General features: G+C 51.0%; 2 protein-coding genes across 9 annotated transcripts; one reads left to right on the top strand and one right to left on the bottom strand.

Annotated features, from left to right (window-relative positions):
* The first annotated feature begins 251 nt into the window (after positions 1–251).
* Positions 252–18,056, top strand: KAT5 (lysine acetyltransferase 5). 6 transcript variants are annotated; one of them, XM_084824597.1, is made up of 14 exons: positions 252–281; positions 365–431; positions 1,767–1,835; positions 2,751–2,887; positions 3,217–3,396; positions 4,736–4,816; positions 6,284–6,358; positions 6,451–6,726; positions 8,936–9,025; positions 10,238–10,378; positions 11,720–11,813; positions 12,315–12,474; positions 13,058–13,139; positions 14,680–18,056. In XM_084824597.1, the coding sequence occupies exons 1-14, from the start codon at positions 270–272 to the stop codon at positions 14,812–14,814; spliced, it is 1,599 nt and encodes a 532-aa protein (XP_084680723.1). In that variant the 5' UTR covers positions 252–269; the 3' UTR covers positions 14,815–18,056. The 6 variants fall into 6 exon arrangements, with proteins under 6 accessions (XP_084680723.1, XP_084680724.1, XP_084680725.1 ...); XM_084824598.1 differs by having other exon boundaries at positions 6,478–6,726; positions 14,680–15,966; XM_084824599.1 differs by lacking the exon at positions 14,680–18,056 and adding an exon at positions 13,687–13,809.
* RNASEH2C (ribonuclease H2 subunit C) lies at positions 15,842–21,762 on the bottom strand. Of its 3 annotated transcripts, XR_014786337.1 has the most exons (5): positions 21,266–21,762; positions 20,356–20,465; positions 19,129–19,244; positions 18,926–19,045; positions 15,842–16,720 (listed from the first exon to the last, which is right to left on the bottom strand). XR_014786337.1 is itself a non-coding variant. In XM_084824605.1 (4 exons), the coding sequence occupies exons 1-4, from the start codon at positions 21,426–21,428 to the stop codon at positions 16,691–16,693; spliced, it is 426 nt and encodes a 141-aa protein (XP_084680731.1). In that variant the 5' UTR covers positions 21,429–21,503; the 3' UTR covers positions 15,842–16,690. The 3 variants fall into 3 exon arrangements, 2 of the variants coding, with proteins under 2 accessions (XP_084680731.1, XP_084680730.1); XM_084824605.1 differs by lacking the exon at positions 20,356–20,465 and having other exon boundaries at positions 19,129–19,241; positions 21,266–21,503; XM_084824604.1 differs by lacking the exon at positions 20,356–20,465 and having other exon boundaries at positions 21,266–21,503.
* Positions 21,763–21,969: the final 207 nt, after the last annotated feature.

Genomic DNA, 21,969 nt, shown 5'->3' on the forward strand with positions numbered 1-21,969 from the left:
CACCACGTGACGCTAAGTCTCAGTCTCCGTCGCTCTCGGACTTATAATGGCCTCCTCTTATCTCTGGGGTCGGTCTAGTCCTTAGACTCTATGGGCCGCCTTCCCTTATCACATGACACGAGTCGAGGCAAGGCCTCTAGAGATAGGAAGTGGGCGTCGGGCGGACACCGGAAGTGGTTGTTTTCCTCCCGGAAGTGGTTGTTTTCCTCCCGGAAGTGTTCTCGTTAGTTGCCGGAAAAGAAGGCCCTGGCGAACGGCGAGAGTCCAAGATGGCGGAGGTGGTGAGTGGGGAGCCGGGGGGGGGGGGAAGGAATGGCGGGGCCCCTTGGAGGGTGGCCCCCTTCCTAATCTCTCCCCTTTGCAGGAGGAAGTGACCGAGGGGTGTCGCCTCCCCGTGCTGCGCCGCAACCAGGAAAACGAGGACGAGTGGCGTGAGTGAGGGGCGGGGCCAAGGCGCGAGGGGCGGGGCTCGCGGCAGAGGGGCGGGGCTAGACCCTGTTGCTCTGCTGGAGCGGGGAGAAGAATCTTCGCGGGGCAAGTTCCATTCAGATCAATGGGGTCTGTTCCCAGAGGTGCAAAGAGGCGGGAGGCGGAGCCAGGGAGAGGGGGCGGGCCCTTATGGCAGAGGGTGGAGTTAAGGAAGAGGGGCATGTGGTAGAGGCCTGCACTGGAGGGTCGTCAGGACTGGGCCAGGCTGTGGAAAGAGCCATTGGGGCGAAGCAGCTGGAGTAGCCTTCTCGGTCTCCAGATCTTTTGGACCTCAACTCCCACCAGCCCCAGCCAGCATGGCCAATCTTCAGGGCTGATGGGAGTTGAAGTCCTAAACATCTGGAGGGCAGCAGGTTGGACGGCTGAGCCAGGGAGTGTCGGACTAGGACAAGGGGAGATCCTGGGTTCAAATCCCCGCGTGAAGTTCATTGTGTGACTTTGGACCAGCTCTCAGTCCAACCTGCCTTGCAGGGTTGTTGTGAAGGATACAAATGTGGATGGGTGAATTTCCATAGTTATTCATTTACAACATTGGCACGCCACCCCATAAGTTCCTTGGGTGGCTTACAATAAGCAAACTGAAAAACTGTTTAACATTATACCATCGAAAACAATGTAAAATATGACAGCAAGACTCGCAGTATCCCCAAATTAAACACACTGATTTTCAAACTGAAAGGCCCAGACTAGAAGAATTATTTAAAAGGCCTAGGTGCGGAGAATTTCACCTGGGTCTTTTAAATCATGGTACCATGATTTTAGAAAACAAACTAGGTCCTTACAAGCCCGAGGTTTGCCCATCACTTCTGTAGAGCACTTTCAGAGTTGAGAAAGCAGCAGGGGTTGTGTGGGTTCCACAAGGTGAATATGTCTCCCTTGGCTTCGCTTAATACAGGAGTCCCCAACCTTTCTGGGTCAGTTGGCACATTTGAAATTTTGAGGGTGTTGTGGGCAGCTTCACCAAATGGCTACTATGAGAGGGGGGCTTGCCCCTTCATAAGACAGCTTGCATGGTGGGCAAGGCCAGTCACAGAACACTCATTTCCCAGAAGGCAAATTGGTGACACGAAAAGAAAAGTAACTTGCCCAAGAACCTAAGCACAAGGCTGGGGTGATGTTGAGCTCCAAAACATACAACAGCTCTTTAAAACCCAGATAGTGCTGGAGGGCAGCACTTTGCAGCATGCCAGCCTTCCAGTTTAAACAAATTAAAAATTAGAGGCAGGGAGCCTGCAGGAGATGCCATCCCTGAGTATGTGCTTTTCTTCTTTCAACAGCACTGGCTGAAATCCTCAGTGTCAAGGACATCAGCGGCCGGAAACTTTTCTACGTTCACTACATTGACTGTGAGTCTGTGGGTCAACAAAGGAGCCATTGAGGGGGAGGGGGAAATCCTGAAAGGAAAATGTAACAGGCTTTTCCTGAACGGCACTGAAAATGTGGGAGATTGGTGCAGGAAGAAAGGAGGCTATTAGGAACACCTCTGGAGTGCTGAGAAACTGAAAGCAGGATAATTGATAAAGTTGTGTTATTCCATTAAGTGATGTGGAGGCCAGACTTGTTTCCAAGGCCCCTGTTTGCAGCATGTGCTTCCAGCTCACAGTGGAACAGAGGAAACTGCCTTATACTGAGTCAGACCACCTGTTCATCTAGCCCAGTATTGACGACACTGGTTGGTAGCCGCTTTCCAAGGTTTCAGGCAGAAATTTTTCCAGCCCAACCCAGAGATGCCAGGGATCATACTGGGGATTTTCTGAATGCACTTGCCATGACAAACATCCCTCCCATTTCTGGCAGGCATCAGTACCAGCCCTCCTCCTAAATTTGGTGGGGAGAGGGATTGCAGCACAAAGCCAGGGACAATTTGGTACTGGGAGTCCCCCTGAAGCTCATAAAAGAATAATTTTTTCCCATGTTGGAAGATAGGCAGGATTCTGTCAGTCTGTCAGTTTGGTTGTTTGGCCGGCAACCAGAGCCAGCCAAAATGTGTGGACTCTTAATCCTAGTCCCTTGAACCTTTTTGTTTTCTTGATGTGTGTCTGTATGTTTGTAAAAAAAAAATGGGACAAGAGTTCTCCACCGTGATCAGCACATATAGGTGTGGTGGCAACAGGGGAGAAAGGCAGAAGCTTGGCGGGAAAGACCTGGTGGAACTACCATGGTTTCCAAAGCAGGGCTTTGGACAGTTTTCCAGAGTTATCACCGCATGCTTCTTTAAAGATGGGCGGGGGGAAAAATTATACCTTGCCTTGACCACGCAGTTAACAAGCGTCTGGATGAATGGGTGACCCACGACCGGCTGGACTTGAAGAAGATCCAGTTCCCTAAAAAGGAGGCCAAGACCCCCACCAAGAACGGGCTGCCTGGATCGCGGCCCAGCTCTCCGGAACGTGACGTGGTATGAGGAACCGCGGGCTTGGGGAAGGGAGGGTTCTTTGGGCAGGATGCCATCTGGCGGGTGGTTGTGAGGACAGACCCGGGGAAGTGAGTGCTTTTAGCAGTGTTTGGGGCGAGCGTCCCAACCCCAGGCCATATTGGACAGAGATTTCTGTGTCATAAGGACGGGGCCTTTGAAAGCAGTGGTGGCTTTCTCCTAGCCCCCCGTGTCCTCTTATTATGCCGCCTAGCCCTGCAGCGTGTAGGGACGGCGGCCCCTCGCACGCCCCCAGAGTGGCAGCGCTGCCCGTTCCCCATGTGTTGGTAACGCCCGTCTTCCTCCCTACTCAGAGGAAGACCTTGGATCTGTCTCTGCAGCCAGCCGCAACTCCATCCAGCGGTAAAACCCTGCCCATCCCGGTGCAGATAACCCTCCGTTTTAACCTACCTAAAGAGAGGGAGGCCGTCCCCGGCTCGCCCGACCAACCCCTCTCCTCCAGCTCCTGCGTCCAGCCAAATCATCGCTCGACGGTACGAACCGGCGCTCGGCCGCCCCGGCTCGCTCCTTTTGTGTCTTGTCTACCTGGCACATTCGCAAGAGGCCGCACCAGCTGGGCGGGGCCGGGCTAGGTCTGGGCCAGCAAAGGGAGGCCTCCGGGGAGAGTCCTAGGGGTGTTGTGGCCTTCACCTTGAGGGCACCTCTTCCCCACCACCCCTCAAGTCAAACTGGAGCAGTGCAGGTGACCCCCACAGCACATGCAAAAATAGAAAGAACCAGCTGAGCCCTGTCTCAGGTTAAGCCCTGAGTGGAGTGCGCTTTGCACAAGTTCAGAGGCCCTCTTATTTTAAAAGGGAGCCTGGCATTCCAGACATATAGCTTGAACTTCTCCGTGTCATTCAGGATCTGTGGTCCCTGAATGACCATGAAGTCCTTTCTCAAAAGGCAGCTGAAGATGATTGCTTCATGCCAGCTTAGTTGAAGGCAGTACAAATTTAATCTGGTTGGAGACCAGTTTAACTGGCACTGCTTCTCACCAGGAACCCTGGGATCTGTAGTTTCTGGTGTGCAAAGAATTCTTCATGAGAACCATTTGGTGAAGGGACTTGACCAAATTTCATGAGAAGTCCTGTCACCAAATCACAGGATTCAAAGTCTCCCAATTGAGGGCCGTGGCTGTTAAGCAGGCTAGAAACTGGTTTGGATTTGTAGCTTCAGTGTCTCCCCAAATCTCTCTCTGCTCCCGTAAATGGCTGCGGAGGCTTCCAGGGAGTTGCTCAATAGCTTTTGTCCAGAGGGTTTGGGTCTTGCCTTCAGGCAAAGGTGGGGTTCCACCATTAGCAGCCCCAGTTCTCTTTTATCTGGTTTCTTCCCCTGCCTTAAGTTGTCCCTATATAAACAGTCCCCAGCGCCAGAGATGAAAGCTACAACCAGACCTTCCGTTGTGGAGGGATTCCTTTCTCGATGCAGGACTGGGACAGAAATACAGGCCCCATTGCCCCCATGCACTTAGCGTGAGAGTGCTATGTAAACCGGGCCTCGATTCATGAGAGGGGGTACTAGCGAGCGCTCTGTGCTTCTTATCCCCAAAGGGATCCCCATGACCTTATGCCTCCATAGGCCCACCATTGTCCCACCAGCCCCCTTTCACTTCAGTGATAGTTGAGGGGCTCCCTGTACGGCCACCCCCCAACGTGGTCTGTGTCTCACAGTGTGTCAAAGTCACCCTCTTCTTCGCAGTGGGGGATTTCAGGTGGCGATTTTGTCCTGTGATGGGGGCAGCGGGTGGCATGAGAGGTGGAGGGTTACAAGTGGCCACTGGGGAAGCGGACAGGTAGCCCGAGAGAACCTGTTCACTTTGGTCTCTTCCAGAAGCGGAAGGTGGAAGTGGTTTCTCCGGCAACCCCCATCCCTGCTCCAACCGAGACGACACAGGCTTCTGTCTTCCCCCAGGTAAGGCGCAGTTCACACTCCATGGAGTGTAGCCTTCTGTGGCATGGACAGGTCTGGGTAATAGCAGGGAGGAAAACAAACCGCTTCTCCGGTTACTCCAAGGGAAAGTTGGTGAAATGTTAGTTTGGTTTGTTTTAGCAAGGGATAGTATCCAGTGTTAGTCCTAAACCCATTGAAAGGAATGGGATTTAAGTTAGTCATGGCTAACTTCCATCCCATTCATGTCAATGGGTCTACTCTAGGTAGGACTAACACTGGATACTACCCAAGGAAACCAAATCTGAGCCCTCCTTCTTCGTGTGTAAAGCCACATTGCTTGGGACCTCAACTTATATGACCGCGTGAGGAGTCGGGGGTGATGCAGGCAGGTAGGGCAGTTGGTGGTGTGGCTGCACCTCAGAAATAGTGCATTTCGTTCAGAAACAAAAACCTTCATTTTCTTTTTGGAGGGGTGGCTGGATGGGCTTTGTTCACATGCTGACAGGGGCATGGTCTAAACCAGGGGCTGGCAGAAAGCAGATTGGGCTCTCCTAGTAGCTCTCTATGGGTGCATCTTCGCTCCCTCCACTGAGTCTCCTGGAGCTATTTTTCTGTGGCAGCTCGGCTCCACTGTTGGCCTCAAATCCCCTGAGCCAAACAAGAACAGCTGTGGAGGGGGGTGGTCCAAGCCCCTGCTAGGAGGAACAGGGGCCTTTGAGGTCCCTTCCAGCTCCATTGCAGCCAGTGTGCTGTGGTTAGCCAGTAGTTAGGGTGTTGAACTAGGACCGAGAGACCTGCTGGCCTCCTGGCTGTAGTACAGGTGTCTCCTGGGATGGGGAAACGGCCCGAGTGGCCTGGTGTCCTCATTTACAGAGGACAGTCCTCTTATCTGAAGGGCTAAAAGAGAGCAGGCCTCTGAGATCCAGTGTGGCAAAGTGTTGGACCTGGGAGATACGGGTTCTAGTTCCCAACTGGCCATGAGGGTCACCAGGTGACTCTGGGCCAGTCACTGACTCTCGGCCAGACCTACCTAACAGGGTTGTTGTGAGGATAAAGTGGAGAACAAGAGGACCACGTAAGCCACTGTGGGTTCCTTGCAAGAGGAAGAAAGGCGGGATTATTGGAGGCAGAGTTGTGCCTCCAATAGATAAGGTGATCAGTCAAAAAAGGATTCCGCAGTGTTAAATGAAAACCAGGGGAGTGGGTTATTCTGACCTTAATAAAATTGAAAGGGTTTCACCAACCTTCCTGAAAATCACACGTGCCAGACAGAAATGTCTATTTTACATAACCTGAAAATTTCAGGAAGGTTGGTTGAAAACTGAGGGAGAGAGGTAGTTAACAGAAAAAATATAAACGTAAGAATAAACAATTTTTCTGTACAAGCTGAGTGAGGGCAGGAGGAGCTGTTCCAGCCAAGTGGCTTGGAAGCAGATCCCCCCGCCCCTGGCTCTGCCCTGACATCTTCCTTGGCCTGCTCTTTTCCAGAATGGTTCCGCCCGCCGAGCGGTGGCTGCCCAGCCCGGCCGGAAGAGGAAATCCAACTGCCTGGGCACTGATGAGGTAAGCGCTGGGGCTCAGGGTGGTGCCCGCCTGCTTGCGTCTCGGGGGCACCAGCCTGGAAGCAAGTCTGTGGCTCTTCCCCGTTCATCCAGAATATCCCCCCCGGTTCTTGCGAGCAGGACTCCCAGGACAGCTCAGACGGCATCCCCTCGGCCCCCCGCATGACGGGAAGCCTGGTCTCAGACCGCAGCCACGACGACATCATCACGCGCATGAAAAATATTGAGTGCATTGAGCTCGGACGGCACCGCTTGAAGCCCTGGTACTTCTCGCCGTACCCACAGGAACTCACCACCCTGCCTGTCCTGTACCTCTGCGAGTTTTGCCTTAAGTACGTCAAGAGCCTCAAATGTCTCCAGCGGCACCTGGTAGGTATTGCTCCTGGCACCTTTCCGTGGGTCTCTCAAGGCCGGGTCATGTAGCCCGAAGACTCGAGGGGCAAAACCTGAGATCTGCCAGACCCTCAAATTGCACCCTTTTAGACATGTTGTTAAAGCATGGCTGATCAAGGAGGCGTTTGGCTGAATGGTCTCCTGGCATGTTCCTTTAATACTGCTTCCTTTATGGTTGAGTTTTGTGGAAGATTGTTTTGGGGCACAATCCTACCGGGGTAGGTGGCTGCCTCTGAACTCGGAGGCAGCCGCCTATCCGCTGCAGGACAGGATTGTTCCCTCCGTGCTTCAGCTGGCCTGCATTTGCGGCTAGACAGCCAATTACAGCTGTCTAGCCGTGGGACCTCAGTTAGCGGGAAGTGGCAGCCGGATGACATGTAGGATGTGTCGTACTGGGATTTCCGACTTCCACACCCAACATGCCCCCAGGAATGCCCCGTTTTTGCCACTCCGTGCTCCTCTTCCAAGCATGGAGTGTGGGGCCATTCTACACTGCCTATGAGGCAGTGCAGGAGGGGGAGGAGGTCGGTTCTCAGGGAACCGATCTTGGAGTGCAGGCTCTGAGGTTAGTTCCTGGGAACCAACCTATCCTATGGCCGTCTAGCTGCTGACTAGTGGCCGTAGGGTTGTGCCCTTAGTAATTTGATGATTTTCATGTCATTTTGAGGATGATTTCTTTAGGGTTTTTTTTTTTAAATTATACTCTTCCCTTTTCTCCAAGGAGTTAAGGGTGGCTAATAAAATAATAATAAAAAAATAGAAATAAGGCAAGGAAGAAAATAGATATAAGACATGGCAAAACATAGCAATAAGAAATGAAAAAATAGCACTAAGAAATGAAATGTAACAGCTAAAAACATTCAGTTTATAAAATGAACACTGAATCATTAAAACACAAAAGCAGCAGCAGTACACAATGCAACAGCAAAGGTATTTTCAGTCTTCAAAAAAGGAGGCCGCTGAAAGCACCACATTTTTTTTTTAAAAAAATCACCAAATGCCTTCCTGAAAAGGGAAGGTCTTTGGTGAAGCTGATAATGAGGAAGTGAGATGGGTCTCCCTTGGAAGAGGGTTCCAGAGCCGAGGTTGTATTTTGTTAAATGAGGCGGGGTATATGTTAAAATAAAATAGATAAATCAAGCCTCTCCCGAGCTGTATGGCTCCAGGTGGAGTTGTATGTCTTTTGAGTGCTCCCCTGTGAGGAAATCCCCTCTACACGGAGAGAAGGCTAGCTTGATGCTTTTACCTGTCTTGCCTGTTTTCTGAGGTATTTTTCACGAGGTGCAAACTGGTTTAGAAAAGGTTTTGCCCCTCGGGCTGCTGATGACTTGAATTGGCCCAGAGTTCTGTGAAACTCCAGAGCTGGGATACCTCTGCGACCACCTGGGTCAGCTTCAGAAGATGCTTTTTGGCTCGCTTTGTGCTCTGTGGAAAATGAGGAGAGACCTGGAACTCCCCCCCCCCAATTGCATCCTTTGAGGAGAGAGGGGAAACCATGATAGTTCCTGTTTTCTTTTGGACCCCATTTTCCTGGATTTGGGGGTAGATGAGGGTGTGTGTGTGAGTGTGTGTGAGAGAGAGGGAGGGAGAGAGAGAGTTCAGCATCGATGGGTCGATTCTTGAACTAGCTGGTCCTGGGCATGTGTGCCAGGAGTCTGTTGATCATATTAGACAGCCATAGAATGAGTTCCAGATACAAATCCTGGGTGTGCTGGGCGACTTGGTGAGGGGCTGCATCTCTGCAGGATCTGGAAGCTTCACCTGTCCTTGGGGTGAGGTGGGGTGTCTGTCCTCTCAACCCCGCCTCCCTTGAGCTGGTTGTTACAATCACAAGGACCCACCTAGTCTAACCTCTGCCCAAAGACAGGATCTGTCTTGCAATACAGACCGCAGTTTTCTGCAAAAGGACACTTCCAGAGCATGTAACTCAGGCAACAAGCCAAGCGATACACAGCAGGGAATGTCTCTAAGCAATTTAACCCATAATATTGTTGTTGTTTTTGGTATTATTATACATTTATACCACTTAATATCTTAAGATCTCTAAGTGGTTCACAGTACACACACACACATATAAAATAAAGTATAAAGCCAATAGACGAACAGGGAAAGAACAGGGAAAACAATAAATACATTGTTGTTTTGAGGTGGGGGGGAACTTAGCCTGTGATTCTCTTGTCTGCAGACAAAGTGTGACTTGAGGCATCCACCAGGGAACGAAATCTACCGCAAAGGCACCATCTCCTTTTTCGAGATCGATGGGCGGAAAAACAAGGCAAGAGCAGTTTCTGGGCATGGGTCAAACTGGGCATTCCAGGAAACCCCATTTCATGGTTTTGGGGCACAGATGGGGGTGGAAGGAAACATTCGTGATGGCTGGTGGCAACAGAAGTCCCAGCTGTGACTCACACACATACATGAAGTCAGACCTTAGACAGGGCTGTCAAAGTGGCAGCAGTTCTCCAGGACTTGGGCAGAAAGGTCTTCCTTAAGCATTCTACCTGAATCCTTCTAACTGGAAAGGTCGGGGATTGAACCTGGAGCCTTTCACAAGCGAGGCAGGTGCTCCGCCACTGAGCTACGGCCCTGCACACTTTGCCCGGAATAGAAATGTAAAATGTTCCGATGGATGCACAGCAGAGTGAGGGAAAACAGCTGCTCGGCCACTCCCCACTGCCCAGAAAAAGTTACAAGGCAATTACGTTTTCTACTCGGCGGTCATACGGACCGAAACGCCCCAGCTTGAGCGCTCACCTTCTACAGCAACCAAACTGGGCCCCAGCCATTTCACACAGACACGGCAGAAACCGATGTTGGTAGGGAAACGGATTGGGACATGGGCACTTTCAGTTCTTCATCGTGAAAACGTCTTCGTCGTGCAGCAGTTTCTTTTCCATTTTTTTCCCCTCCCCAAATTTGGAGGTGTTTCCTCTCATTCGGGGTTGGAACAGAGGGGAGGGACTCCGTTCCATCCTGCCAAATTGCAGCGGGGGGTTGTGCGTGCGTGTGTTGGGAATCCTCACATTACGAGACAGTCTTCCTTAGTAGAGGCATCGGGTGGCAGGGCGTGCTGGGAAGTGAAACTTACAAGCCGTATTCTTCCTCTTCCCCCTTCCGTTTCCTTGTTTTTGTGTAGACTTAAAGCAGCCTTCCCCTGTGTGCTGCTTTCCAGATGTGTTGGCTTACAACTCCCAGGAGCCTCCCAACTGGGGGCTGCTGGGAGTTGCAGTCATGCACCAATATCTCTCTGAGAACTGGGGGCGAGGGGGAACCATTTTAAATTCCCAGGAGGATGCACCTGCTTTTTAGGACTGGGTGCAACACAGAGCTGAGAAAACGTTTGCAGTCCTAGCCTCAAATCTGAAAACAAAATGAAAGCCTGGGACTTTTCCCCCCAGCCCAAACTTCTTTTCGCTGGAGATGGATCTGAAGCCCTTCTTCTTCAGGGTGGCGTTCACCCTTTCCCTGTCTCCCTCCCCCTACGCAGAGCTACTCACAGAACCTCTGCTTGCTGGCAAAGTGCTTCCTGGACCACAAGACGCTCTACTATGACACGGACCCCTTTCTCTTCTACGTCATGACCGAGTACGATAGCAAAGGCTTCCACATCGTTGGCTACTTCTCTAAGGTGATGTTTGTGGGCCTTTGTCAGAGCCTCGGGTTGGGATGGAGGGAGGTACTCCTGCATGATTTAAGAATCCCTCTTCCTCCTAACCTCTTCCTTAATCCTTCTTCGCTTGGATAGAGCCAGGAATAAAATTCTGGGTGCCAGCTGACTGTGCAAGCACAGCACATTATGCACACTGATTCTGCCTCCGAGAATCAAGACTTCAAAGAATCTGTTACTTTCAAATTATTTTTAGGCAACAGAATGAAAGTAGGAAAGTGTGTGAAGGTTAGGGAGAGAGGTAGCAGTGGATACATTACCCTTGGGGAAGGGAGCTGAGGAACTACACAGAGCAGTGTAGACCTGTCCACCTGACTATCAGAAGTCCAGCTTGACCCCTCCCTGGCTTCTGATATTTCACTAGACATTGGATTTGTTTTCAGGGGCTTCCTTGCAGCCCTATGAAGCAGAAACATGGAGCGCCTTCTCCCTTACCAGCCTGTCTGCCCACTGAGGTTATCAGATGAGGCGGTCCTAGTGGTTCTGTGTGGACCTGTGGAATGTTTGGAGTCCACTTGGAGTAGAGCATTAAGGGTCCTGGCTCCCTCCCTGTGGAACTCCCTGCCTCTTGATGGCAGGCAGGCTGGCGCTTTGTTTTGTTTTCGGTGCCTGCCGAAGACATTTTTATTTAAACCTTCCCTGATTGACCAGCCATGGTTTAATTGGCATAATTTGATTTTAAACGTTTTTATTCTGTGTTTTTACTCTGTTCACCACTCGGGAATCTGGATGGACGTACCGTGGGATATATGTTCTGTAAATGTATAAAACCTTCTGTTTTCGGTGCCTCCTGAAAAACAACTCTTTTCCAGGAAGGCTTCCTTGGTTAACCAGGCTCGGTTTTATTGCCGCTCCGTTTTTTAAAGAATAATTTTAATGTATTGTTTCATTCTTTTTTATCTTTTTGTTTTTTGTTCATTTTATCTCTTGTTGTTCACCGCTCCAGAATCTGTTTAGATGTGGAACGGTATGCAAATGTTGTAAATAAATGAACAAATAAATTAAAAAAAGCCGAGGGCCTACCAATGCTGAACTCTGCAACATTACGAAACTGCAGACACATGGAATGGATGCTGTTGGAATAGGCTGGGTGTTTCCCTAGCCATGATCAAATTTGAGCCGCCTCTTCTGGACAAGAAGAGATGGGATTGCGAAATGTGTGGCAGGGGCGGGGCGGGGGGAGAAGTGTGTTATTGAGCCCACGTACTTATGGTTGGGGGTCCTGGGGAGGTTCGATATCAGAGGGATGGAACAGTTCCATCAGTGAAATTGACACACCGCTTGCTTCCCCTCTCCTTGTAGGAGAAGGAGTCCACAGAGGACTACAACGTCGCATGTATTCTGACCCTACCCCCTTACCAGAGACGGGGCTACGGGAAGCTCCTGATTGAATTCAGTAAGTGGAGCCTCTTTCTGCTCTCCCCAACTTGAATCTAACAGCTTATTTTTCAAAGCCCTCCCTCCGTCCCTGGTTGTGTGTTCTGGACTCACCCCTCTAGTAGCCTGCTTGGTTTCTGTGCTGCGTGCAGAGAAGAGGTGGAGCGTTCCATTCCTCCTCCACCAGCCTGCTTGCTCGCCTGCATGGGATTACTGATCACCCATGGTGACCAGGCATATGCTTAAATGCGAGGCTGAGAGAAGACACTCCTTAAAATCCTGCTGTCTCCTAGCTCCTTCGAACGATTCCCGTCTCCCACCAGGAGCCACCATTCCCCATAATGTATTTTTCCCTTTTTGGTGACAATTGCTTGCCACGTGTCTCTTTTTTTGAGATGGATTCTGGAGGATTTGGGTCCTCATTTTAAAGTGCAGGGCTTGAGGTGGGTGGGTTCGATCATCTTGCCGAAATCCACTATGGCCCCTTTCAAATGGCATCTCTCTTTTCCTCCCTCCCGAGGCTATGAACTCTCCAAGGTGGAAGGGAAGACGGGCACTCCAGAGAAGCCCCTTTCAGACTTGGGGCTCCTCTCCTACCGCAGCTACTGGTCCCAGACTATCCTGGAGATCCTCATGAACCTCAAATCGGAGACCGGGGAGCGCCCACAGATCACCATCAAGTGAGGCCTGGCTATCAAATGTTCAGAGAAGGACATGAGGAAGGCATTGTTAATGCCTAAAACATTAACATTAATGCCTTTGAGAGTGTCTGTGGGCCATTTTCACCCCCCCCCCCCCGACACTGCTCTCTCCACAAACTGCACTCCGCTGAGCCTGTTGTTGCTGGCCAGGAGTCCTGCCAACTGTGCAGGGTAACAGGCATAAGATTTGGGGGTGCCTGGAAACTTGCCATGGACTTCAGGATTAGGGGTTGAACTGCTGGATTTGAACCATGGTGCTGTAGCTTGAGAACAAGCTAAAATTGACCTTTTTAGCTCCGTCGTGCTAAAACAGCCAGTTTTCCCTCCATGGCTGCTGCATTCAGTAGCGTGGGGGTCCTGTACTGCTCACAGGCCATGTGTTGCCCACCCCTGGGCTAAAACATGGTGTGGGGAGGTGCGACCAGCTTAAAATAAGTCCTCTAAGAAGTCCTGCTTGGGCCCCTCCACCCCCAGTGCATGCTGGGATGGTAACGCTGGCCTCTCTTTTGCCGGTGCCTCCTTATTGTTGCTCACACTCCAGTCTTCTTTTCTCCCCTCCCAGCGAGATCAGCGAGATCACTAGCATCAAGAAGGAGGATGTCATCTCCACGCTTCAATACCTCAACCTCATCAACTACTACAAGGTACTTGTACTTCGTAGTACTTAGTACTGCAAGGGGCTTGAGGAATTGCTGTGCCTTTGGTGTCTTTGTTGTTGAGCAAGCGTGCCTGATGTGTCTTTGATTTGGCTTCTGCGTTGGGGTTTGTTTGGAGTGCCCAGCAGATCGGAATACAGATTGGCTAAATCAGGGGTAGGCAGAAGATAGGTCTCTGGATGTTTTGGACTTCAGCTCCCAAAAGCCTCTACCAGTGTGGCCTGTGGTCAGTAATGCTGGGACCTGGAGATCCCAAATATCTGGAGATCTGCTTTCTGGCTACGCCTGCTAAATACTCCGAAAGGGATGGAGTAACTAAATTTAGATCCGCACGCAGGAGGCAATGTTTGGGGATAGGTTTGTCTGTGTATGTGAATTTTGGCAGATGAGGGCAGCCCACGGCTTCTGGGATCAGGAGAGGGAGGGCTGTATGAACTCATTGCCAACGGAAAAAATAAAAATACAAGAGTTCTGTGCCAAGAAGCTTTCTGCCACCTATTTTGCAGTTTTACACAAGTTATTCTGTTTCTACTAGCCCCAAGGGACAAGGTTCTGAAGTGCTACTTTTGTTCCCCTTGAAATTCTGCTATGCGATCTAGAAACGTGTTTCTTTCTTTCAAAGGTAGGCGAAGACCAGGGGTGGGGAACCTGCAGCCCTCTAGATGAACGTTGGACTCCAGCTCCCATCAGCCCCCGCCAGCACTGCCAATGGTCAGGGGTAACGAGTTGGGAGTCCAACATCTTGATTGTCACAGGTCCTGTCCCCTCCCAGCTTAGGTTCTTGGGAAGCTGAATGAATACACACTTGTGTGGAATCATGGCATACACATGGAGACCGCAGTCCTGCCCACTTTACACATCCTTAAACCCACAAGTCAATGGGTTGAAACACACAGTCCTGCATTGGAGTGTGACCAGTCTTTGCAATGGCATAGAAAGTGAGTGGCTGTTCTTGCTGGCCAGGAGTTCAGGAAACTGTGTAGGGTAATAGGCATAAGATTTGGGGGTGCGTGGGGAGGATTGCAAGAAACTTGCCGTGGATTTCAGGATTAGGGGTTGAACCGCTGGATCTGAACCACAAAACGGAGAGCAGAGTCTGATCTTGGGCAGGTTGTTTATTTCGTCAGCCTCCGTTTTTCCCCATCTCTGGTACTAGGAAAATTGTGTTCCTCACAAGATTCTGAAAAAAAAACCCCACTGCTAGAACTGAGAGACATTTTCACGCATTTAAAAGGCATGATAATCCTTCCAGATAAGGTTGAGGAGGTAGATAGGAAGGCTGAAGCCCTCTACAGTTCTTTGCCATGTCAGATTTACCACCACAAAGAGGACTAGAAAGTTGAAAGATTGGTTTTCGGGGGAAAGTTGAGCTTGCTGACACTCAGATTCAGTATTATACCGATTCTCAGCAGCTGAGTAGTGGTGGGCACAGTACAGTGTTCAGAGCGAGCAGTGTCCCCTGTGTAAACTTATCCCTGCCATGAGGACTAGAACCTTTTTTTTTTTTTTTTAACTGTCTCTCTTTTAGGGCCAGTATATCTTGACTCTGTCAGAGGACATCGTGGATGGACACGAGCGGGCTATGCTGAAGCGAGTCTTGCGCATCGACTCCAAGTGTCTGCACTTCACCCCAAAGGACTGGAGCAAGAGGGGGAAGTGGTAAGGGCAAAAGGTCTGTCAGCTCGACTGGAGAGCGGGGGTGTGCAGGCCTTCTCACCCACCCCTTGCATACTGCAGCAGTGGAGATCAGGCAGGTTTCCCCCCTTCCCACACTCCCTGACTTTTTTGGCCAGCCCCCCAAAGTAGGCACTGTTGGCTGGGCAGACCTCTCCCGGAAATTGAGACTCACGCACCCTGTTGGACAGACCTCTCCCGGAAATTGAGACTCACGCACCCTGCTGGACAGACCTCTCCCGGAAATTGAGACTCACGCACCCTGGACTGCCTAGCAGTGTGTATGTAAGACTTCTGCAGGTCCGTTGCGAACAGAAGCGCAAAGAGCACAAACCGGCTGCTCTCTCTGCCTTCCCATTGCTTGGATATTTATGTATTGAAACGAACACACCACCACCAAGATGAAAAGCTTTGCGCTTGGAGTGACAAGGGAACTCTTTTCTCACGGTGCTGTGCTGCGGGAGGAGAAACGGTCTTGGAGTGACAAGGGAACTCTTTTCTCACGGTGCTGTGCTGCGGGAGGAGAAACGGTCTTGGAGTGACAAGGGAACTCTTCTCACTGTGCTGTGCTGCGGGAGGAGAAACGGTCACCACCTTGCCTCTTCACGAAGACTGTACTGCAGCGGCGGGCTACGAAATGGCTTCATTTCGGCAGCTGGCCCCAGGCCAGAAAAGCAGGTGGACTGAGAACTGCTGGACAGGCGTCTGCGGCTAACTTCCAAAGTTGCTTTCTGTTCATGAGGCGGTCACCCTCCGGTACTCTGTCCACGTGCTGCAGTAGCGTTCATTGTGGTTAAGGCGAGGAAAGGAGGAGAACGCGTCTGCTCCCCCCACTCTGGGAAGGAGGGCGAATTCTTCCATGGCGGCATGCGGCAAGGCCTTCTCTCAGCCCCTTTGTCAAACAAAGGGCCTTTGTGAACCAGAGCAGAGCTCCCTGCAGGCTCTTTTTTAAAAACTACCACCATCCGATTTCTGTGATCAGAATAATTTTTTTTAAAAAACAAACAAGGCACACCTTTTTCTTCTGTGTATTTTTAATTTGGTTTTTCACAAAACAGACTTGGCTGAGAAAATGTGACCCAAAGGCAGGAATGGACTTACAGAGCCTATCATGCTGTCCTAAACATATTAAGGTCAATTTTATGTGTTGTAAAAACCCCACCCCCCATACTTCCAAATAAGCGGTTTCAAGGCAGAGAGACTACAAATGGAAAGTGGTTTAAAACTAATTTTCACTATCAGGTGAAAAGGTAAGGGTGTCTAAGAGTTCTCGGCTAGTCCCCAAATTCTGCGGCTGGTCGGGGCAGAAAGCCTGAGATTTAAACTAGTTTTGAAATGGTCTTAGGTAGATCATTTATAAAAGAGGAACCCAGTAAGACAGCACAATCTTAATCAAGGTCTCCTCTGCCTTCAACCAGCTGTAGCCCGTATCCAAAGCCTCTGCATATGGCCTTAAAAATAAAAAAGAGAGGCTGAGATGCGTAGAAAGCCAAGATCTGGGGCCCAGCCATACAGCAGCTTTCTCCAACCTGCGTGCTCCAGATGTGCTGGGTTGCAGCTCCATCATTTCCAGCCGGAACGGTCACTGGGAGTTGGCATCCAACACATCTGGAAGGCACCAAGTTGGACAGTGAGCACAAACTGGAGCCCAGGGCTTGGAGGGTGTGGACTAGGCCTGCACTTTGGTGTTTGAGCTGGATCAGCCGGGCAAGGATAGCAGTAATGTCCCATCTACAAAGGGAGGCTGGAGGAGGAGGTCTTTCCACTTTGGTGTCCCCAGAAATCCAAACGTCGAGCCGATGTGCTGCGTAATTTCTACAGCAGTGTACTTCTAAGTGTGTTGCAACTGCGGTTACTAGCCCACCTCACTCCTCGTCAGCCACAGGGGCATGAATCTACAAGGAGATGAAACGCAGAATCAGTTAATGAGGTCAAGCTCTGCAGCAGGCAGGCCTGCAGACGAAATCCAGCCCTCCAGTGTCCCCCAGATAGCCATGCCTACTTCTCTTTCTCCCAGCCACCAATTGTTCAGTGGTTTCTTGGCTTTTGAGCAGTTTTTCCCCCCAAAAGAGGCTGGCCAAAAAACACCCCAAAATACAAGCATGTTTTAGGTTCAAGCTCTTCCTGTCCATAACTAAGCCTTAATTTAGCATTTCAACCTTTGAGAATGGGGAAAAAATTATGGTGAGGCCAGGGGAAAGGGCGTGGGCATCTAAGGAACTCTGGAGTACTGGATTGGGACCCTAGGAGGGCTAAACTTGGCCCCTGAACTTGAGGTTGGCCACCCCTGCCCCAGCTGGACTCCTGTTTCCTCCTCCTTAGGAATAGCTTTGCAGAAGAAGTGAATCTTTGGGGAGAGCTTTGAAAGGGGAAAAGGGGCTTGTTGGGGTCGAATTCCCCCTGCCCTGCCTTTTGTCGTGCGAGTTTGGGAGCATGCCTCCCTGCAAGGGTGTACGTTGTTTTCAGAAAAAGTGCTTATCACTACAAAGGAAGCCTAATATCAGGTCAGACTGTTTATTCACTTAGTCCAGTCTTGCCTGATGTCACTGGCAGGGTCTCCCCAGAGTCTTGGACAGAGAGCGGTCATACCCATCACCTACGACTTACCTGATCTTTTTTTTAACTGGAGGTGCTAGGAACTGAACCTGAGTTCAAATCCCTGCTCAGTTCGTGAAGCTTGCTCTGCAAGCTTTGGCCAGTCACTATCTCTCAGGGTTGTTGTGAGAGTACAATGCAAGGGGAGCACTAGACACAGTGTACGAAGATATATAGTGTACACGACATAGTGCATAAAGCCCTAAACAACTTGGGAGCAGGATACCCGAGAGAGCACCTTCTCCCTTACCAACCTGCCCGGTCACTGAGGTCATCAGATGGCATGCCCCTGGTGGTTCCACACAGGCCTATGGCCTGACTGGAGTCCACCTGGAGAAGAGCCTTCAGTGTGGTGGCCCCCTTCCTATGGAACGCCCTGCCTCTGGAGGTCAGGCAGGCACCAACACTTGGTTGTTTTTGGTGCCTCCTGAAAACAGCTCTTTCCCAGGAAGGCTTTCTTTGGTTAACCAGCCCAGGTTTTATTGGCGCTCTGTTGTTTTTTTTTAAAGAATAATCTTAATAACATGTTCCATTCTTTTTATTTTTTGTTCATTTTATCTCTTGTTCACTGCTCTGGAATCTGTTTAGATGTGGAGTGGTATACAAATCTTGTAAATAAATACATAGGTATATACCATCTTGAGCTCCTTGGAAGGTAGAACATGATTGCACTCTTCCTATACCTGAGGTGCTGCAATGTAAGGGAGGGCAAAGATGTATTTTCTGCTATTTCACTGGGCAAGACTAGATAATGGGGTTTTAAGTTGTCGGAGGGCAGGTTCCGGTTTATTTATTTATTGCATTTACGTCCCACCCTTTTTCCTCTTGCAAGGAGCCCAAGGCAGCTTACATGGTTGTCATCCTCCTCTCCTTTCTATGCTCATAACAACCCTGGGAGGTAGGCGAGGCTGAGAGTGACTGGCCCAAAGTCACCCAGTGAGTGTCATGGCTGAGTGGGGACTAGAACCCGGATCTCCCGACTCCCAGTCCAGTGCTCTAACCGCAACGCCACACTGGTGGCCTTTAAGATGCCTCAAGACCCTGTGTTGTTTTTGCTGCCCGGACTAACATGGTCACCCCTCTGGAAATCGCTTTTATATTGCATCAGATTATCGGTCTGTCTAGCTCAGCACTGCTTACTGCACTGCCTGGTAGCAGCTCTCGAGGGTTTCAGACAGGGGTCTTTGCCAGCCATAACTGGAGAGACTGGGGATCCAAACTGGGACCGCTGGCTTGCAAAGCAGTTGCTCTGCCACTGACTACAGGCCTTCCTTAAGCAGATTTATAGTTTTATTGTGTGCTCCTTGGTTTTAATTTTTGTGAACTGCCCAGAGAGCTTCAGCTATTGGGCGGTATAGAAATGAAATAAATAAATAAAAAATAACCAAAATAAAATAATGGATATCAGGGGTGGGGAACCTTAGCCCGCAGGCCAAATCTAGCCCTCCAGAGTTCCCCAGACGGCCCCACCCCCATTTCACGGCCTCATATGGATTGATACTCACCCCCTCCGCAATCTTTGGCCAATCGAGGGCCATGACAACATCATCTGTGCTGTCCGGGGCCCGTTCCAGGTTCCACACAGTCAGCGACTCAAAGGTCGATTTCACCCGCACCTGCCGTTCCTGCAGGGCGGGGAAAGGGGGCAGTCATTCGATGGGGAACAGGTGATCAATGCTACCCCCTTACAGCAAGCCATGAAACTCACCTCCAATGGCGATAAAGAAGCAACATCCTCTTCCAGTACCAGTCCTACAAACCCCTCTGGAAGAACGGTCTGCTTCCCCTTTAGACTTCGCCCGCGGAAGGACACGGATGACTCTGCTGGGAGGAGAAGGGGAGGAGATGCAGGAATCGTAGGGCTCCCGACGACCACCTATGCTCCTTGCGATGTATGTCTGATTAAAGCTGGGAGCTCCAGTGTGATGCCGTGGGCACCAATGTGGCTGCAGACACCTCTCTCAGCACCGGCCAGGCTCCCTCTCACTCCAGATTTTTGTTTCATTTCATAATATTGTTCTAATGTTTACCTGAAGGATCATCTCCTCCCATATACATCTGCCTGGGCCCAGCAAGGGGCGCAGCTCTGGGAGCCCCCGCCAAAGGAAGAACGGTAGGTGGCTAGTAAGAAGAGGGCCTTTTCTGTTGTGGCACCCTGGTTGTGGAATGAGCTTCCCAGAGAGGCTCCCCTGGAGCCTACGTTGTCATGGGATCTAAGCTAGCGGTTGCCAACCAAGAAAGACATCTTGGAGTTGTGGTGCCCTGCTCAACGAAAGTGTGCGGTCACTGTGAAAAAGGCAAACTCCATGTTAGGCATAATTAGAAAGGGAACTGAGAATAAAACTGCCTCTCATGCTGCCTTTCTAGAAGACTATGGTGCAGCCACACTTGGAATACTGTGCACAGTTGTGGTCACCGCACCTAAAAAAGGATATGGTAGAGCTGGAAAGAGTGCAGAAAAGGGCAGCGAAACTGATCAAGGGACTGGAGCATCTCCCCTATGAGGGAAGGTGACAAGAGCTGGGATTGTTTAGCTTGGAAAAAAGGGTCAGGGGAGACATGAGTGAGGTCTACAAAATTATGCATGGCGTGGAGAATGTGGATAGGGAGACTTTTTTCTCCCTCAAAATAATAGAACCCAGTGGAGTTTTCCCATGAAAGTGAAAGGTGGGAGATTGAGGACAGATTAAAGGAAGGGTTTCTTCACACATCGTATAAACTACAGAATTTGCCACCATGGGATGTAGTGATGGCCACCCATTTGGATGACTTTAAAAGGGGGTTAGACAAATTGCTGGAGGAGTAGGCTATCAATGGCTACTAGTCTTGGAATTGGATCTTGGAATTGTCGACCACAAGCTGAATATGAGCCAACAATGTGACGTGGCTGCAAAAAAGGCAAATACTATTTTGGGCTGCATTAATAGGAGCATACCTTCCAAATCCTGGGAAGTACTAGTTCCCCTCTAGTCAGCACTGGTTAGGTCTCAGCTGGAGTACTGTGTCCAGTTCTGGGCACCACACTTTAAGACGGATGCAGACAAACTGGAGAGGGTTCAGAGGAGGGCAACAAGGATGATCAGGGGACTGGAAACAAAGCCCTGTAAAGAGAGACTGAAAGAACTGGGCCTGTTTAGCCTCAAGAAGAGAAGACTGAGGGGAGAGAGGATCACGCTCTTCAAGGACTTGAAAGGCTGTCCCAGAGAGGAAGGCCAGGATCTCTTCTCGATCCTCCCAGGTTGCAGGACACGGAATAATGTTCTCAAGTGGCAGGAAGCCAGATTCCGGCTGAACATCAGGAAAAACTTCCTGACTGTTAGAGCAATACGACAATGGAACTGATGACCTAGAGAGGCGGTGGGCTCTCCCACACTGGTGGCGTTCAAGACGAGGCTGGGCAGCCATCTGTCGGGGATGCTCTTACTTGGATTCCTGCATTGAGCAGGGGGTTGGACTCGATGGCCTTGTGGGCCCCTTCCAACCCTACTGTTCTATGATTCTAGTCCTCATGGCTAAGTGCTGCCTCCAGTTTTAGAGGCAGTCTGCCTACCTGCATCAGTTGCTGGGGAGCATGGGCGGGAGGGTGCTGTTGCACTCCTGACCTGCTTGTGGGTTTCCCGAAGGCAGCTGGCTGGCCACTGTGTGGCCAGGATGCTGGACTAGATGGGGCCCTTGGGGCAAAATCCAAGCTAAGCCCTACTTAGAGGAGACCCACTGAAATAAACGGAACTTTAGTTAGTCACGACGACGCTAAGTCCCGCTCATTTCAATGGGTCTACTCTAGGTAGGGCTGGTGTCGGACTTTGCCCTCGGCCTGCCCAGCAAGGCGCTTCTGGCGGCCTTACCGTCGGGCGCGCCCGGAGCTCGGATGGCGGGCGCAAAGTAGCGCCGGACCGCAGCGCCGCCGTCGTGCCGGACTGCGCAGGGGAGCAGGTGCAGCCGGTCCTGGGGAGCCCCCGGCAGGGAGGCCAGCGCCAGCCGCGCCGAGCCCCGATCCGCGCCGGCCATGAGCAGCCCCGTGCGCCCGGCTGCTGCTGCTTCTTTCCCGCTAAGAAGCCGCCGCCGCCGCCGCCCTTTGTCTCCGCCCCGTCCAGGAATCCACTCCCGGGTCGCGCCAGCCGCAGCGCCGCCTCCTCCCACCCTCCCCAGCTGCCTGGCTTTCGTTTTACTCGAGAGTAAGCCCCCTTGCCGAGCCTTCGGCTCCAAAACGAGCAAGCCTCCCCTGCGCTCCCCAGGGGAAAAAGCGACCTTGCAGGCGAATTGCGCGCACGGTTGACCCAGAAGCGTGTTGTTTTATTCCAGATGTTTTGGCCTACACCTCCCATCAGCCCCAGCCAGCAGAGCCAACAGTGAGGCATCATGGGAGTTGTAGGCCAAAACAGCCCGGGAATTTGCGCGCGCCCACACGTATATCCGCCCCACCCCCGCACCCCCAGTTTAGGTTTGGCAAGATACACGAATTGGTGAGTTTTTCACACGATGTATTTGTATGTTTTAATATATATTCAGGAAGCATTTCTAAGTACTTCCTAGGAGAAAGCGACTTTGC

This window comes from Heloderma suspectum, chromosome 17, assembly GCF_057233095.1.
Source record: "Heloderma suspectum isolate Gila_16-S chromosome 17, 16-S_ref, whole genome shotgun sequence".
Lineage (NCBI taxonomy): Eukaryota > Metazoa > Chordata > Lepidosauria > Squamata > Helodermatidae > Heloderma > Heloderma suspectum.

Coding starts and splice junctions, on each gene's coding strand:
- KAT5 (XM_084824597.1), top strand. Junction 10,379..11,719: donor TCGTTGGCTACTTCTCTAAG/GTGATGTTTGTG, acceptor CTCTCCTTGTAG/GAGAAGGAGTCCACAGAGGA. Junction 11,814..12,314: donor GAAGCTCCTGATTGAATTCA/GTAAGTGGAGCC, acceptor CTCCCTCCCGAG/GCTATGAACTCTCCAAGGTG.
- RNASEH2C (XM_084824604.1), bottom strand. CDS start 21,428: ATGGCCGGCGCGGATCGGGGCTCGGCGCGGCTGGCGCTGGCCTCCCTG. Junction 19,245..21,265: donor AGCTCCGGGCGCGCCCGACG/GTAAGGCCGCCA, acceptor TTCTCCTCCCAG/CAGAGTCATCCGTGTCCTTC. Junction 19,046..19,128: donor CTTCTTTATCGCCATTGGAG/GTGAGTTTCATG, acceptor CCCGCCCTGCAG/GAACGGCAGGTGCGGGTGAA.